The 14,336-nt window shown below is 50.4% G+C and overlaps 1 protein-coding gene and 1 pseudogene across 1 annotated transcript; both read right to left on the reverse strand.

Moving 5' to 3' along the window:
• The window catches only part of LOC132592032 (zinc finger protein 850-like), a 127,408-nt pseudogene that overhangs the window by 35,236 nt on the left and 77,836 nt on the right, over nt 1-14,336 (reverse strand).
• Nucleotides 3,486-7,553, reverse strand: LOC132592029 (zinc finger and SCAN domain-containing protein 31-like). Its single transcript, XM_060273958.1, has 3 exons — nt 6,852-7,553; nt 3,957-4,449; nt 3,486-3,760 (listed from the first exon to the last, which is right to left on the reverse strand). Exons 2-3 carry the CDS (start codon nt 4,356-4,358, stop codon nt 3,617-3,619), a joined length of 546 nt encoding a protein of 181 aa, XP_060129941.1. The 5' UTR covers nt 4,359-4,449; nt 6,852-7,553; the 3' UTR covers nt 3,486-3,616.

Genomic DNA, 14,336 nt, shown 5'->3' on the forward strand with positions numbered 1-14,336 from the left:
AGGAGCCACTGATGTGCCCAAGCCGCTTGAACAACTTCGGAGCCGTTAAAACCGCTGCCAACGCTGCACAGGAGCCGTGTTCAAAATTTCTGGAAGACTTTTGGAGGAAAGTGTTTTTCAGAGGGTTGATCGTTCAAAACACTTCTTTTGGAGTAATTTACTGTTTATTGTGGGGCTGTTTCCAGGTGCTATAGGGGGTGCTGGAGAGCTCTGTACCATATCTGCACATGTGCAGGAAACGCTTCTGCGCATGCGTGAGTGATTTGGCGCTTCTGCGCATGCACAGATGCAGTGAAACCCGGAAGCAACCCTTTCCGGTACTTCTGGGTTGCCGCCGGACACAACCTGAAAAAAAGGAACATGAAGCGGACGTAACATGAGGTATGACTGTAGAGGTATTTTTTGAATTTCCAGTCACATATGACAATATGATGAATACCAAGAGAGGCCACGATCCCATGAATCTCCTCCATAACCTCCTTATGCAGAGCTCTCTGGTCAGGATCCAGCAACGCCCACTCCTCGTCTGTGAAACGAACAGTGACATCTTCAAAGCACACTGAACCCTAAAAGAAAAAGGGAAATGTCCTCCTCTGAGACAGCATCAATATGATCTGCTACACAATGCTCTGTTGTTTCCTTCCTGTAAATTGCAGCGGTGTTTCAATAGGATTGCTTTGCTGCACATTTTAATTCTGGATGCTTATTTTATTCTGCGTTTTAATTATGGGTGTTCGTCTTTGTGCAAATAGGGGGTACTCCACCTTCTGTTTTTCAAGTCATTCTGCCTACACAAGTTACAGGGAACCAGGCAGATGGCCTTTTCAGTAGTGGTACGCACCCTGTGGAACGCCCTCCCACCAGATGTCAAAGAGAAACACAACCACCAGACTTTTAGAGGACATCTGAAGGCAGTCCTCTTTAGGGAAGCTTTTAATGCTCAATAGATTATTGTATTTTAATACTTCTGTTGGAAGCCGCCTAGATGGCGGGATATAAATAAATTTTTATTATTATTATTACTAGTATCATGAAGCCCGTTAAAGTAACGGATGCTAGAACAGTGAACTAAGGAAGGAAGGAAGGAAGAAAAGAGGGAGCAGGAGGGAGAGAGGAAGAAAAGAGGGGAGAGAAAGATGAGTAGGAAAGAAGGAAGGGGATAAAGAAGGAAAGAATAAGAAAGAGGGAGAGAAGGCAGAAAGGGAGAAGGAAGGAAGGAAGGAAAGAAAGAAAGGGAAGCGGGGGGGGGGGTCGCCACCTTGATTCAGCACCAGAAAAGAGCGGGAAGGGACCCAGGCGCAACAAGCATTTCCCGCGCAGCGTGAGGCAGCGGGTGTCAGTTTTAGGAGAGGTGCGTAAAGCCTCCTCAGAGTTGCGCGTTCGCGGGCAGGGTGCTGAGCCGCGGCAGGAGGAGGAGGCGGCTTGCCGGGTCGGCGAGTCCTGAGCCTCTGGGACGCAGCAGTGCTCTGTAGCACTTTGAATCCTCCTCCTGCTGCCGTGGCTCGGGGCGCTCCACGCGGCACTGCTGGGTGCTTTGTCGGTGCTTCAGCAGCAGCAGCCAGTTCCAGGTGGCGAGCCACGGCAGGAGGAGGAGGATTCAAAGTGCTGCAGAGCACTGCTGCATCCCAGAGGCTCGGGACTCTCCACGCGGTGCTGCCGGGCGCTGACCCGGCAAGTCGCCGCCTCCTCCTCCTGCCGCGGCTCAGCACCCAGAACTGGCTGTTGCTGCTGCTGAAGCGCTGACAAAGTGCTCTGCCCCATTTGCACATAACAAAAAATGTACTTTGGCACCGGCAAGCGCGCGGGCGACATGGCTGGTTGGGGAGAAGAAGTGTGAGTAGGTGAGGCCTGGAGCCGAGGGCCCCAGGTCCGGTCAGCTGGCCCCGGAGGGTCCCCTATGTACCGTAGGGTAGCACTTTGAAACCACCTCCTCCTGCCGTGGCCCGGGACGCTCCACGCAGCGCTGCTCCGGCCACCTTTCTACCCCCCCTAGGCCCCAGTTGATTGGCAGCTTTCTGCTGCTCTTTTTTTGCGGCTCGGGGTATGGCTTATTTCCGTGAGCGAGCAAGGGCGAGTGAGAGGAGAGGAGGGCAGGGTGGCCTTGCCTGGCTGCCCACCAGCCCATGGGTGGCAAAGAGAGGCATGGCAGGCACCGCACCGCCAGAGGCTGGGGAGAAACTTGCCTTCGCCTTCGCCCTCCCCTGTTGAGTCAGACGCGCCGCCTCAACCCAAGGAGGGACAGAGGGAGGCGCTGCTCAAAGGTGCCCTTCCTCCCCCCATTCACCTCCGCCGGCCTCCACCCTCGCTTCCCCGATGCGCCCTGCCTCCCTCAGCCGGCGCCGAGGCGCTACGCCGGGGAGGAGAGGCTCCTTCCCCACCCTGGCCTGGCTTGGCTGGAAGCGGCACCGGGGGGGAGCGTAGGGGGGGGAAGGAAAAGTAAGCAGCCTCCTCCTCCTTGCGCTTTAGCACAAGCGCAGTGAGGCGCTTGTCCGGCCCGGAGCGGCGGTTGGCGGCCGCAGGTAAACGGTAGGCAGAGGGGTGGGGAGAGAGAGCGTGCGCGTGTGCGTCCAGTCTCTGCGTCCAATCCCTGTGTCCGTGGGGCACATGCGCAGTAGCGCGGACACAAGGACACAGGGGCTGGACACAGAGACACTTGGACTTTATTATATAGGATTATTAATGGATCCACTTTCTCCCCTCCTCGTGAGCTGTTCTGGGGGTTCCCTCCCAATGCCTTAGAGTCAAATTCAAGGGGTTCATAGGGGTATGGCGAGAGGGAGGAATGCGGGGCAGGCCCCATTTTGCAGCGGCTGGTGCTAATTAGGTGAATCCAGGCCACTATTTCCCCTTATTTGTCCACTGCTTAGAAACCAATTTTAGCATTCAGTGCTCAATCTACAAATAAAATACGGTAAGCCTATTTTGGATGGCCATCTGTCTTGGATGATCTAGCAGAGATTCCTGCAATGCAGGGGGTCTCCTGGCTCTTGGAGACAAGCAGGGAGGGTGGCTTCTGGCAAAAGGAGAGGGAGCCACCGGTGGCTCCTCCTTATCCTGACTCACCCGTGCCTCTTGACCTCCCTCCTCCCACTTGCCTCCATCCTCTTCTGCCTCTGATTCTGGACTGCATTCTGCCACAGAGTCTCCCAACTCACTAAGCCCTGTTAGCCATTCAGCTTCTGACACCTACTCTTCCCAGGCTTCTCCCTTTTCCCCCTCTAACCGCCCATCCTTCTTCCACCTCCACTTCTTGGGCTCTGAGCCATCTTCCTTTCCTGGTTCCCCAGCTGTATCCTCCCACCATTCCTCTGTGCCCAACCAGTCCATGACATTGCTCCATCCCTCGGCCTCTGTCCCCACAAGGCAGCTCCCCCTGACCTGATCTGGTTCCACAGCCGCTGCTTCCCTTCTGCCCCCATGAAAAGACGGATCAGGAGGTCTTGCAGGCATCATTCTGTCACCTGCAAGAGAAAAAAGGTAATCAGGACGCCAGGAGTGCCTGCTTCTCTCACAGGTGGAACAGGGCAGCTCTAACTACAGATGGGCCTTTGAGAAAGCCTTACCTGTTGAGAGTAATTGGACGTTTGTGCCCCCCAAAACAAGGTGAAAAGAACCCTCAGATGAGTTGGAAAACCAACAGAATGAGACCAAACGGAGACAAACCACCTTCCTCCTTACCCAGTGACCTCTCTTTGGTGTCCAACGGAGGCCTCTCTGCCTCACAGGAATCCAGGTCCATTTCTGCAAAATGATCCTTTTCCTGAAAAAGAAACAAGGATTCAAAACAGAGAATGGGAAGAAATATTAGAAAGAGAATGACAAAGACTTGAAGGGTGTGAGATCTCATTCCATGAATGCTTTCCCAGAAAACGGATGGGCCATCAGTAGACCATTATGGGATGTTCTCCCTCCTGTTTGGAGCCCCTTGGGAGTATCCAGAGGAAAGTCTCTCTCACCTGCTTTCTCTCCTCTGCCTGACTCAGGAGGAAACCTTCGGCCAGGGCCACCACCTGGGAACTGGTCTCCGCTCCGCATTCCCTCACCCAGCTCTCCATCTCCAGGGGAAGGACAGCCAGGAACTGCTCCAAGATCACCAGGTCCAGCATCTCAGCTTTCGTGTGCCTTTCTGGCTTCAGCCACTGGTGGCAAAAGTGGTAGATTCGGCTACAAACCTCTCGGGGTCCTTTGGCCTCCTGGCAGCAGAACTGCCTCAACTTCTGGCTCTGCACCTCTGAGCGGAGGGTGTCCTCCTCACCCAGGATCTTCTGCACTGGGTTTTCCCAGAATCCCCCACTGCTCCCAGATTGGATGGCATGTCTTCTTCCTGTTCCAGGGCCAGCTGAATCTCGCTCATCCATCTCTGCTCTCAGGAAGCCTCTAATAGATCGGAAGGAACCCTTTGGTCTTCTGCCGAGTTCTGTCCGTCTTAATGAGAAGCTCTAGCAAATCCTACAAAGCAAATACATTGTTCTGTTACAGAATTTGTAGGACAGGGGAAAATAATGGTTCCCTGAGCAAGCATGGGTGAGTCTTGTTGGGAACCAGGGCTGGACTGCACAACATCCCAGACCATGAGCTCTCTTTTTGAAAAGAAAGAGGATGAAGAGGAGAAGAAATAAGTCTCTAGCCTTCTAGCAAGGCAAAATGTGGAGGCAACTGAAGGGATTTCTGTGAGATTAATCAACCTGGTTTCTGCTGCCTTCCAGTCAGTGCATGAAGTCAGAACCGACTGACAAGGGAATTATTTGTATCTTGTGAAAAATGGATGCTTGGCTCTAGTGTAAGCTCCCCACCCCCACCACCACCCCACCACCACCCTTCTTCTGTCTCCTTTTCTTGCACTTGGACTCTCTGCCGCTCTCAAGACAGACTCCTGGGGTGGGGTTCCTTTTTCTTTGCTCTGAGGGCCAGGTATGTATCTGACCAACTCCCTAAGGGCCAAGTGGGCGGGGCCAAAGACATCTCCCTTGAAATTTAGGCGGGTAATTTATTATTATTATTCTGTTTAACACACACACACAGCCATTGATGCCAAGGTTCATGGAGGCTTGGTGAGTAGCAGTGCTCATTTCTGGCTGGTTTTCCAGCAACAATCCCTTTGGGACAGAGAGGATGTGGTCCTGGGATGCCATGCTCTGGGTGCGAGGGGATTGCTGCAGTGGCCTCCGTGTGGAGCTGCCCTTGGAGACGACTGGGAAACTGGTTTGCAATGCAGCAGCCAGACTATGGGCTGGGATCCCTCTCTTTATTCCTGGCCTTTCTCTCCCACCTTTCCTTCCTTCCTCCACGTGGGTTTTTTTTTTTGGAGGGTGGGGGTTGGTCCACCTCCTCGTCCAGCTTTGGAAAACCATTTGCACATGTTTCATCTGTTGTGCATTGACGCTGAGTGATGTCACACTGAATTAACGTCCTAGGGACTCCTTTGTTTGAAGAAGGGAGATTTCCTTCGAGTCACTTTTTTCTGAAAGGCCAAATCAGTTTGGGATCCTCTGATCTCCAGGAAGGAGAGCGTTGCAGACCCCCTCACCCCTCCCTGGCTGGACCCTCTCCTCCCTGACTTGACGGCTAGGCACACTGTGGCGTCTTATGCTGAGGTGTGGGGGGGGCGCCCCCACGCTGCATCTGCCATCCCGTCTCCCCTTTTCTTGTTATTTATGGATAGGCCTCGCAACAGCTGGGGTGCAGTACGTAATCTGGAGCAGAAAGGGTCATGATGTGGGGGGCAAGGCAAACCTTGCAAAGTTGTAAAAATGAGGAAACACATTGTATAGTTTGCAGTAAGTTGAGCAAATGTATGGCAGCAGATAGTGAGTCTGATATCTCTGGTTGTTGGGCTCGCGAGAGCTGGTGTTGTCTGGTGGCAACAAGGACTTTGATGTTACCCCAACTAACCAGATGTGGTTCCTTCCTGGTCTGCATTCAACAGCGCTTCCTCTCCCTTGGGAGTTGCCTTTCCGGCATCTCCTATAGGGTTAGCTGGAAGTTTGGAATCGGATTGGTCAGGTCCTGATGCCAGGCCATGCTGGACAGCTGATTGGACGGCTGACCACACACACTCAACTGGAACTCACAACGGACCTGTAAGGGTAAAAATAACTGCATAGCCCCCAGGAGATCAGGGGCGCAGGGCCAGGCCACTGCAGGTCTGGCAGAAAACACCTGTGGGTGCTCGATGTCCTGGGATTTGCAGAAATGCCTGTCTGCTGGTCTGAATTTAAAGTAGGATTATTAAGAGAAAACAACAAGATATTTAATTTTACATTGGACCTCCCCCAGGGTCCAGAATCTTTCCCCATTCCCTTTTTGTTTTTCCAAAACTCTAACAAGTGCCTGAACTTGTGCTAGAAGCAGATTGAACCGTTTAAACAAGACCTTTGCAGAGTGGTGGAAACAGCATGTAGCTTCCACTGGGTCTGAGAATGAGGAAGTTATTTTAATACCATGCAAGGAAGCATCTGCTCGAACGTTTCCTGCTGCAGGCAGATTTGACGCGCAAAGGAAGGAAACGAACGTTGAGAAATTAGCTACTGCAGAGAGAGAGAGAGAGAGAGAGAGAGAGAGAGAGAGAGAGAGAGAGAGAGAGAGAGAGACAGCCCAAGTAGATGTTCATCAATCTGAAGAGTGATCAAAGCCATAGGCAATTGTTCAATAAGCTGAGATACAAAATGGCTATTTACTATCAGATCAAATGCGATAGCTGGAAAGAGCTGGAATGCTTAAAATTACTGCAGCAATTCCTCTCTCCGTGACTTGGGTTTGTCCCCCCCCCAGCACCCTCCCCTGCTGCAGCCGTGGGACCCCCACCGTCTCCCCACTGCACCCTCTGGGGGGGGGAGAGAGAGGAGACTCACCCGATCATCCCAGGAGTGAAGGGACAGCGATGCAGCCCTTGCAGGAGAGACACCAAAGCAGGAAAGGACTGGGGAGGGAGGGAGGCTCCTTGGCTCTGGAGGACCTGGCCCCCCTCTTGCTTCCTGTCCTCTCTAGGAAGGCAGCTAGGTTCCCTTTAACCCTTGCAAAGCCGAGCTCGCCGTTTTATTATTTTTTAGGGATTTAGGGGTGCAGCTGCCCCCCTGGCTACGCCAATGCCCAGATATCCTTTTGGGGGTGAGGCTCTTGGTTGGACTCTGAGCATCTCCCTCTGTTGTCCGGAAACCAGAGGAACAGCTTGCAGGGAAAAGGGCTTTGCAGGAGGCAAGGAACCTCCTCCTCGAATTCAGGAGTGGAGAGATAGGAGCGCATCCCGGGGTCATCTAGTCCAACCCCCAGCAATGCAGGAATCTCAGCTCAAGCATCCATGGCAGATGGCCGTCCGATCTCTGCTTAGAAACCTCCAAGGAAGGAGAGTCCACCACCTCCCAAGGGAGACCTTTCCCCTGCCAAACTGCTCTTAGATGTCCCTCAAGGCAGCGGGTCCTGAGTTCTAGCACTGCTGAAACCATTGCACTGGCTACCAAGGAGGAACCAAGTAAAGTTCAAAATAAATAAATCCTATTCTCATCATAAATGAGTAATGTAAGGTGGATGGCTGGCTTCCCAAATTGACCAGACAAAATCTCAGGCAGTTGAACCAATTTATTATTGGTTTGTCGGCAAAACAATATGGAGCAGTAGGGAAAAAACCATTCCTCATTCTGCCCGCCGCTTTTATACCTTTTTGACAGAGTGAAGGCCAGCCTTTCTGCAGTACTTCATCAACCAATCAAGAGAGAGCACCCCAAGATGCAAAGTCATTTACCTAACCCCACTAAGTGGCGTTATGTACCTGGTACTTTCATACACGTGTCTATGTGGAATTTTACAGGCACAATTGTGGTTGCGCCCTACTTAGAACTTGCGGTTGGTTTGTGGCGGGCTACATCCTCTTCAGATGGAACAGAACATCTTGCGGTTAAGCTAACTTCCTTTTGCAATGGGTTACAGAGAAAGGTACAAACAGAGAAGTGCTGTCTAATTTACTTTCTATCAGAGACAGAGAGATTTAGAAAATGGAGTTCCTCTTGCTCTTAGGGCCTGCGTGGCCTGACCAGGATTATTCTGGCCCTGGTTATTGCCACCCTATAGTAATACTTACCTATACGTTTACATTAAAGGTGGGAGAAGGAAATATAGTCCTGATTTTGTGAGTGGCACAGCGGTCTTTCCACACATATAGAATAGAATAGAATAGAATAGAATAGAATAGAATAGAATCATAGAGTTGGAAGAGACCACAAGGGCCATCCAGTCCAACCCCCTGCCAAGCAGGAAACACCATCAAAGCATTCCTGACAGATGGCTGTCAAGCCTCTGCTTAAAGACCTCCAAAGAAGAAGACTCCACCACACTCCTTGGCAGCAAATTCCACTGCCGAACAGCTCTTACTGTCAGGAAGTTCTTCCTAATGTTTAGGTGGAATTTTCTTTCTTGTAGTTTGAATCCGTTGCTCCGTGTCCGCTTCTCTGGAGCAGCAGAAAACAACCTTTCTCCCTCCTTTATATGACATCCTTTTATATATTTGAACATGGTTATCATATCACCCCTTAACCTTCTCTTCTCCAGGCTAAACATACCCAGCTCCCTAAGCCGTTCCTCATAAGGCATCGTTTCCAGGCCTTTGACCATTTTGGTTGCCCTCTTCTGGACACGTTCCAGCTTATCAGTATCCTTCTTGAACTGTGGTGCCCAGAACTGGACACAATACTCCAGGTGAGGTCTGACCAGAGCAGAATACAGTGGTACTATTACTTCCCTTGCTCTAGATGCTATACTCCTATTGATGCAGCCCAGAATTGCATTGGCTTTTTTAGCTGCTGCATATGATTTACATGCTCTGAAAGTTGGGGTCTGTTTTGATATTTAAATTTTTAAAAGGGTGGAGTGGACCCAGATATTGACCATCTCATTAGCCAGGGGAGCCACATTCTGATTGAAGGAGGCCAGGATTAGCCCCCAAGGCCTGGAGTGTCACTTCCTTGTAGTAGGACTTGGAATCCAGGAGAAAACTCTTGGAATAGCCTAGCCAGGTGCTCAGGGACAGACTCACCTGTCCCCATGTCTTCCCTTTGCATATGTGCTGAGGTTGCACATCCCTCCCCAGGGTGAGTATTGGAGAGAACCAGAGAAGGGACTCAGACCTGCCCTCCTTGCCCCCCACTCTGCACTCTCGGATGTGGAGAAGCCCTCCCTTTGTGAAGAACTGACAGCCTGACTTTTGCCTTTCAGCTGCTGGAGGAAGATCAGCTGTTCCTGCTGGAGGTGATTCAGAACTGCCAGGCAGCTCAGCTCAGGGGGTTTTGAACCCTGAAGTGCTCCAAGCAGGAGACAGCCAAAGCCATCCTGGTGAGTGATGGGTGGTGTGGGGGACCCCCATGGGGAAGTGGGGGAGGGAGAGGCTTTGGGGAAGGGACTGGACCCCTCAGACCTGCTCCCCGCTGGCTGGGCTCTTTGCCCCCCACTCTGCAGTTGGTGGTGGTTGATGAAGGATTAGGCGAGGCGTTAAGTGTATTCTTATATTCTAAATATCTTATTTTGATTCTTATTTCATTTATTACTTTCATTTATTTATTTATATTTTATTTTAACACTTTATTTTATTTATTTTGCACAAAGCAGCTCAGAGCCTTCCTTCCCCCTCACAGCTGTTGCTTTTGTTTTGGTTTTCTTGATTTCAGTCCGCTGAGATTCTTGACACGGGTCAGTTTTTCCACGGTTAATTATTTTTTTGTTTTTATTTTTTATTTTAATATTTTTGTTCTTTGTGGTTTTTTGTTCTTTAGTTTAATATTTTTTATTTTACCTTTTTATTTTGAGCACATTTGTGCCTATTTTGTATATATATAAATTTATATGTTTATTTTGTACATAGAGTACTTAGGGTTAGGTGGAGGCTTAGGGCTGTGGTTGGGGTTGGGGTCTGAGTTAGGCTTGGATTGTCTTTTTAGATAGTTAACTAGTGTTATAAGAGAATCCATGACCAGAGAGGGTACCCCGAGATAAATTTATGAACCCTGCTTGGTATGCCTATTGCCTTTAAACATTGCCCTTCAAACTGAACGTTCCTTCCACATGTTGGTCACTGAAGTTCAATCTTTGTATCAATTTCCTTTCGGTTTTTTTCTTTTTATACTTTTGTATTTGTTTCTAAACTTTGTATCAGTTTGTATCAAAACTGTCAAATTGACTTTGTACCACCCGCAACTGTCAAAATACTTCCCAGCACCACCTACTGAGTCTACAAATGGACACACACACAAATACAACTTCAGAAAGTTTTATTTAAATAAAGGAAAATGCAGGACAAGGCATCACACCTGCACTGAGGAATCCTGTCTCCTTATCAGACAGCTCCTAGCACTTCCCAAGACTGGCCCCTGACTCTGAGGCTCTTTCCTCCCGCAGGACCTCCGAGGATACGCCCTCTGTGACAATGGGGAAGAGCGGAAACTAGCGCCAACAGCATTTCTCCCAGTTCAAAGTACCGTAAGTATCTTGTCTTCCTGTATTCATTTCTTTGGTTGCTTCCATCCTCCCAATAGCACATCCCTGAGTAACTCTGAACGCAGATGATGCGGTGTGTGTTCCTGGATGCCAGGATGAGCCCAGCAGCTTTTCCTGCCCCCTTTCCTGCTGCTGCCCTTCCACCTCTGCCCAGGAGGCTGCAGGGCTCAGGTTGGTCCTCTGGGACAAGGGATTGGGTCCAAAGTGGGTGCAGCCATCCAAGGTGGGTTTTTGTACTGTCATCTGACCCAGATTTTTATTTCCTCTGCAGAATGTAATAGCTCAGCCGGAGTTGGACGACCTGAGGCCCGATCAGAGTTGGCCTGCTTACAGCTGAATCTGAAAGAAGGTAAGCCCCACACCTTGGAGACAGGGAACTCCCTTGTCCCTTCTTTGCCCAAGACTCACCTCCCAGGTTTTCTTGCTGGGAGTCCTGCAGGACCTGCTCCCTGCCTGGCAGGCCTTTCCCACCTGGCCTGGGAGGGCAGCGCCCAGACGGACTCCAGCTACAAGAAGCGGAGGGGGCTGAACAGACTCTGGGGTTGGGGTCTTGTTGAGGGGTGCTTGCTAGCAGGGGTGCTTCCCGCTTCCTTTGCCCTCCATGGTCTCCCTGCCTGAGCTTACAGAGCTGGTCTCACAGGCGGAGTTCAGGACTCCCCGAATGCTGGTGCTGGCCGACTTCAAAATCTGTGCCATAGCAGCTGGCTCTGGGGTGCTCAGGACCAATGGGGAGGGATGATGGGAAGTGCATAGCTGCCAAGTCTCCCGTTTTCGCCGGGAAAACCCCGATTTTAAAGGCTTTTCACGCTGTCATCCCGAATGGGGAAATATCCCGTGATTCACCCGTATTTCTTGCAAACAGAGCCAGGAAGTGTGCGCGCGAGTATCACTCTTTACTTTTTCCTATCTCTATGGACACGCAAACAGAGCCAGGAAGTGTGCGCGCGAGTATCACTCTTCACTTTTCCTATCTCTATGGGCACGCCTCTGCGTGTGGCGATTCTTGCTCTTGTCCTCCCCCCCCCCCCGTCGGGTTGGCTCGGCTCTTAACACGTGGGGGGGGTGAGAGAGCGCCGACCAACCAGGGAGCCCCTGAGCAGCCCGGGACCAGGAAGAGAAGGAAGAGGAGGAAAGAAAGAGAAGAAAGAGGGGCTCCTGGGAAGGAGAAGAAAGAGGAGTCTTTGTTCCTGCCGCTGCAAGGCTGGCATGCATCAGCCAGGTAAAGGGGGTGCAGTGCGATCGCTGGGGGGGGGGGAAAGGGGCTGTAGATCCAGCTGGGGAGTGGGGAGATGAAGGTCACCGCTGGAGGGTGGGGGTCCCCATACAGCAGCAGCAGCAGCAGCAGCAGCCAGGGCCAGGGCCAGGGCCAGGGCCAGGGCTGGTGCGTGCACGGACCCAGCAACTGCCATGCTGGGCTGCAGAGTACTTAGTTGGTTGAAGGCGGAGGAGTCAAGCCGGGGAGGGGGATGATTACTTGTGCCCCCAGTCCACCTTACAACCCCCAGAGGATGGAAGCTTCTGCCTCCCCGCAGCTGCGCTCTGTGCACCCCATTTCTCCCCAGAATTAAAGGACTGGGCGAGGGGTGGGGGGAAGGTTGCAAATTGAGGTGCCAGCCCTCCCAACACACACCAGACCTCCTCTAGCCCCCCATTCTCAGGCACTGCCTTAGGCATTCTTAGGCACTCTGGGGCTGATGGGATTTGTAGTTCAAAACAGCTGGAGGTCTCCAGGTTGGGGAAACTGTTTTTAGTCTATCTATTGCAGGAATCTTTTGGGCAAAAAAGGGGCTTGAACCCATTGAAAGTCGTAAAAAACATTCTTGCTATTGATAGTTATTGTTTTGAGTTTTTTGTGTTTTACAATCAAGAGCTGTATAAAGCAAATCATTTTTTAATTTGTCAGTCAAGCATGAGAATCTTAATTGTGGATTTGAGACCTATGTTGGGCAAATAATTCCTGCCTTGTAGGGGGTTGGACTAGATGACCCTTGTGGTCCCTTCCAACTCTACAATTCTATGATTTTATTAAATAAATTATATTAATTAAAATTAAATTAAATAAATTGGGCTGTGATAAGGTATACCAGGAGCAATTTGTCTGCTTGGTGGTTTGGGGGGCTTTCTCTGAGCTCAAAACCTTATACTGTATGTATATAATTGTGGAGTTGGAAGGGGTCCCGAGGGTCATCTAGTCCAACCCTTGCAATGCAGGAATATGCAGCTGTCCCATACGGGGATCGAACTTGTGACGTTGGCATTCTCAGCACCACACTGTAACCAACTGAGCTATGCATGCACCTTGTCTTCCAACAAAATATGCCCAGAGGCAGCTTGTGTTTGCAAAGTGGCGAGGCAGTGATGACTTTCTGCACATGCTCAGAAGTGTGCTTACTAGTTTCCAAGGGCTCAAATCAAGCCATCCTTGCTCCCTAATCCTTCAAGAATGAGCACAAATGCAAGGTCTCCCGCCTCCCTCAATCTCTTGCTGAGCTCAGCCTTCCTCAATAGGAGCAGAGCTATAAGGATGGCTGAGCAATGTTCTCCGGCTTGCTAGGAAAACATCTGGGATTCTGGAGAGACATTTCGCAGAACGTTTCACTGCCACAAGCTCTGAGCCAGTGGAGGGAGCTGGCAAACAGCCAGAAATTTTGCAGAAGGGAAACAAAGTCTAGCCCTCAAGGCAAAACAAAATGTACGCAGGGTGGGTTTGGCCTGTTCGTCATAGAATCATAGAGTTGGAAGAGACCCCAAAGGCCATCCAGTCCAACCCCCTGCCAAGCAGGAAACACCATCAAAGCATTCTTGAGATATGCCTGTCAAGCCTCTGCTTAAAGACCTCCAAAGAAGGAGACTGCACCACACTCCTTGGCAGCAAATTCCACTGTCGAACAGCTCTTACTGTCAGGAAGTTCTTCCTAATGTTTAGGTGGAATCTTCTTTCTTGTAGTTTGAATCCATTGCTCCGTGTCCGCTTCTCTGGAGCAGCAGAAAACAACCTTTCTCCCTCCTCTATATGACATTCTTTTATATATTTGAACATGGCTATCATATCACCCCTTAACCTTCTCTTCTCCAGGCTAAACATACCCAGCTCCCCAAGCCGTTCCTCATAAGGCATCATTTCCAGGCCTTTGACCATTTTGGTTGTCCTCCTCTGAACACATTCCAGCTTGTCAGTATCCTTCTTGAACGGTGGTGCCCAGAACTGGACACAGTACTCCAGGTGAGGTCTGACCAGAGCAGAATACAGTGGTACTATTACTTCCCTCGATCTAGATGCTATACTCCTATTGATGCAGCCCAGAATTGCATTGGCTTTTTTAGCTGCTGCATCACACTGTTGACTCATGTCAAGTTTGTGGTCTACCAGGACTCCTAGATCCTTTTCACATGTACTGCTCTCAAGCCAGGTGTCTCCCATCCTGTATTTGTGCCTTTCATTTTTTTGCCCAAGTGTAGTACTTTACATTTCTCCTTGTTAAAATTCATCTTGTTTGCTTTGGCCCAGTTGTCTAATCTGTTAAGGTCATTCTGAAGTGTGATTCTGTCCTCTGGGGTATTAGCCACCCCTCCCAATTTGGTGTCATCTGCAAACTTGCTCAGGATGCCCTCAAGCCCATCATCCAAGTCATTGATAAAGATGTTGAATAAGACTGGGCCCAAGACAGAACCCTGTGGCACCCCACTAGTCACTACTCTCCAGGATGAAGAGGAGCCATTGATGAGCACCCTTTGGGTTCGGTCAGTCAGCCAGTTACAAATCCACTGAATGGTAGCATTGTCTAGCCCACATTTTACCAGCTTCTTTACAAGAATATCATGGGGCACCTTGTCAAAGGCCTTGCTGAAATCAATAT

Source organism: Zootoca vivipara, chromosome 4 (genome assembly GCF_963506605.1).
Source record: "Zootoca vivipara chromosome 4, rZooViv1.1, whole genome shotgun sequence".
Lineage (NCBI taxonomy): Eukaryota > Metazoa > Chordata > Lepidosauria > Squamata > Lacertidae > Zootoca > Zootoca vivipara.

Bases quoted from the DNA above. Each gene is read 5' to 3' on its own strand.
- LOC132592029 (XM_060273958.1), bottom strand. From the start codon at position 4,358: ATGGATGAGCGAGATTCAGCTGGCCCTGGAACAGGAAGAAGACATGCC. The intron at 3,761-3,956 runs GTGAGAGAGACT...TTTCTTTTTCAG, and splicing joins AGGCAGAGGAGAGAAAGCAG to GAAAAGGATCATTTTGCAGA.